Source organism: Macrosteles quadrilineatus, unplaced genomic scaffold (assembly GCF_028750875.1).
Source record: "Macrosteles quadrilineatus isolate MER2022 unplaced genomic scaffold, UCM_ALF_1.0 Scaffold_406__1_contigs__length_74958, whole genome shotgun sequence".
Lineage (NCBI taxonomy): Eukaryota > Metazoa > Arthropoda > Insecta > Hemiptera > Cicadellidae > Macrosteles > Macrosteles quadrilineatus.
This window is the reverse complement of record NW_026542999.1, coordinates 5,152-7,827: the sequence shown is the minus strand read 5'-3', so window position 1 is coordinate 7,827 and position 2,676 is coordinate 5,152. Positions and strand designations below refer to the sequence as shown.

Below are 2,676 nucleotides of genomic sequence, written 5' to 3'. Positions count from 1 at the left end.
CAAAAACATTGCCCTTTTGCTGCATCTTACCTCCTACTGGATGAAGAAGGACAGTATACTAAACCTCTTCGAGAATACTGCGGATTGGATGCGCCACAAAAAATATTGTCTATGCTTATGGACGATGTTCGGGAAATTGAGTCTATTCTCTACAGCAATAGGATTAAGCAGATACCAGTATTAACAGAGGAACAACAGCGACAATTTGATAACTGTACAACCTGTCATGTTTGTGGCAAGGGCGAATTTACACTTAACAACCCAAAATCAATTGATCATAATCATTTGACTGGCCAATATCGTGGATGTTGTCACAGGATCTGTAATCTTTTTTATAGAGATCAAAAACACATTCCAGTAGTGGTGGCTAACCTAGCGCGGTACGATTCGGCATTCATAATACCGAACCTCGGACAAGTGAAAGTCGTACCAAACACTAACGATAAATTCACATCGTTTTCTAAGACTGTGGGAAAGATGGAACTCCGTTTCATAGACTCTTTTAAGTTTATGCCTCGCAGTCTTAGTGAATTATGTAATAACCTACAGAATGATCAAAAGAAAATTTGTAGGAAGTTTTTTCCTAGCGAGGAAGACTTCAACCTTATAATAAGGAAGGGTGTCTATCCTTATAATTATCTAACAGACATGTCAAAATTGAGTGAGACATCACTCCCACCAATTGAAGCATTCCACAACTCCTTGACAGATGAAGAGTTAAGTTCAGAAGAGTATGAACATGCCTGCAAGGTGTGGTCACACTTTAATATTGCTAATCTTGAAGAATATACAATGCTATATTTACGGACAGATGTGATTATCCTTGGAGATGTTTTCCAAAACTTTAGGAAGATTGTACACTCGACTTATGGTTTGGACCCTGCATATTATTTCACCGCTCCAGGTCTCGCATTTGATGCCATGCTAAAAATTACTGATGTACGGCTCGAGTTGCTAACTAGCAGAGAGATGCACGACTTCTGCAGAAGGGGGATGAGAGGTGGATTTGTAACGGCACCCCTAAAGTATTATAAAGCCAACAATTATTACATGGGGGAGTTATATAATAAGGAGGAGGCATCATCCTACATATACAACATAGACATGAACTCACTTTATGCAACAGCCATGTGCCAACCCCTTCCTTATGGAGGATTTGAATGGTCTGACATTGACGAATTGGAAGGCATCTTAGAAGCTGGCGAGGATTCGGAATTTGGAGCATTTTTAGAAGTGACCATGGAATACCCTGAACATCTCCACGAAGCCCATGGAGACTACCCTTTTCTTCCGACTCAAGAAGAAAACGAGGACGGTAATATGTGCCTCATGGCCACTGTTCGTGACAAGACCAACTATGTACTGCACCATACTAGTCTACAGCTAGCTATGAAACATGGTCTTGTTCTCAAACATGTACACAGGATCCTAAAATTCAAACAATCAAAATGGTGTGAGAAATTCATCCTTTTGAATACAGAGATGCGTAAACAATCTAAAAACAAATTTGAAGAAGACTTTTACAAAGGGTTTTCAAATTCCGCATTTGGTAGATCTATAATGAAACTGGATGATCGTGTCAATATTAAGATTGCGAAGACCAATCAACAAGTGGACAAGTTCTCAAGAAGTAGACTATTTAAAGAGTTTTATGCTGTGTCAGAGGACACCCTAGTCTTCGTCATGCATAAACCCAAAATTATATTCAATACTCCAATATACATGGGTGTTGCTATATTAGACATCAGTAAAACTATAATGTATTCGTTTTATTATGACTATTTAAAACCTATGTATGGAAATAAAATTAGAATGGGGTACAGTGATACAGATAGTATTCTAGCCCACATATATACACAAGACTTGTACCAGGACCTAAAAAATAGTCCAATCTTCACCAGGCTTGACACATCCAACTACCCTAAGAATCATATTTTGTACCAGGCTGGGAGACGTTTTGGTTTGGGCCTGGCAAAGGACGAAGCTGCTGGAGATTTGCCAGTAGAATATGTAGGGCTGTGCTCCAAAGTGTACAGCAAGAAGAAATTGATACTGGAGACAGGACAAATAGTGGTTTACGGTATGAAGGCTAAGGGGACACAAAAATCGATGTTGCGAAAACATGTGACCTTCGACGACTACTTTCAAAGTTTGATGTCTCGAGGGAATTTTGAAATGAAGCTCCCGTTTACACGCATTTCAAGCAGTAGAATGCAAATCACTACTGTTACAGGATTTAAAACTGCTCTACGATGCCACGATCCGAAACGTTTCCTCTGCTCTGACAGGATACACACCCTCCCCTTCGGGGAACACAAATTCACATCACAGTCACAGCTAGTTGTTACATAACATAAAATTTGTGTAAAAATTGTGTGAAATGTGTAAAATTTGAGTAAATTTTTCACGCAAATTAACATCAAAGTTACAGTAAGTTGTTATATTGTGTGAAGTGTTTGTACAAATTGTGTAAAACATGTGAAATTTGAGTAAAATATTTTTACATAAATTAACATCACGGTCAAAGTTAGTTGTTAAATTACATGAAATGTGTGAAATTTGTGTACAAATTGTGTGAAATGTGTGAAATTTAAGTAACTAATTCACATGAAAGTCTCAGGCCACAGTCAATTGTTGTGTTTGATAACATTATTAAACATTTTTAGCATGAAAATA

The 2,676-nt window shown here is 38.0% G+C and overlaps 1 protein-coding gene across 1 annotated transcript; it reads left to right on the top strand.

Annotated features, from left to right (window-relative positions):
• Window positions 1-648: 648 nt before the first annotated feature.
• Window positions 649-2,352, top strand: LOC128982501 (uncharacterized). Its single transcript, XM_054401460.1, has one exon. It carries the CDS (start codon window positions 649-651, stop codon window positions 2,350-2,352), a length of 1,704 nt encoding a protein of 567 aa, XP_054257435.1.
• The last annotated feature ends 324 nt before the right edge of the window (window positions 2,353-2,676 follow it).

Bases quoted from the DNA above. Each gene is read 5' to 3' on its own strand.
- LOC128982501 (XM_054401460.1), top strand. From the start codon at position 649: ATGTCAAAATTGAGTGAGACATCACTCCCACCAATTGAAGCATTCCAC.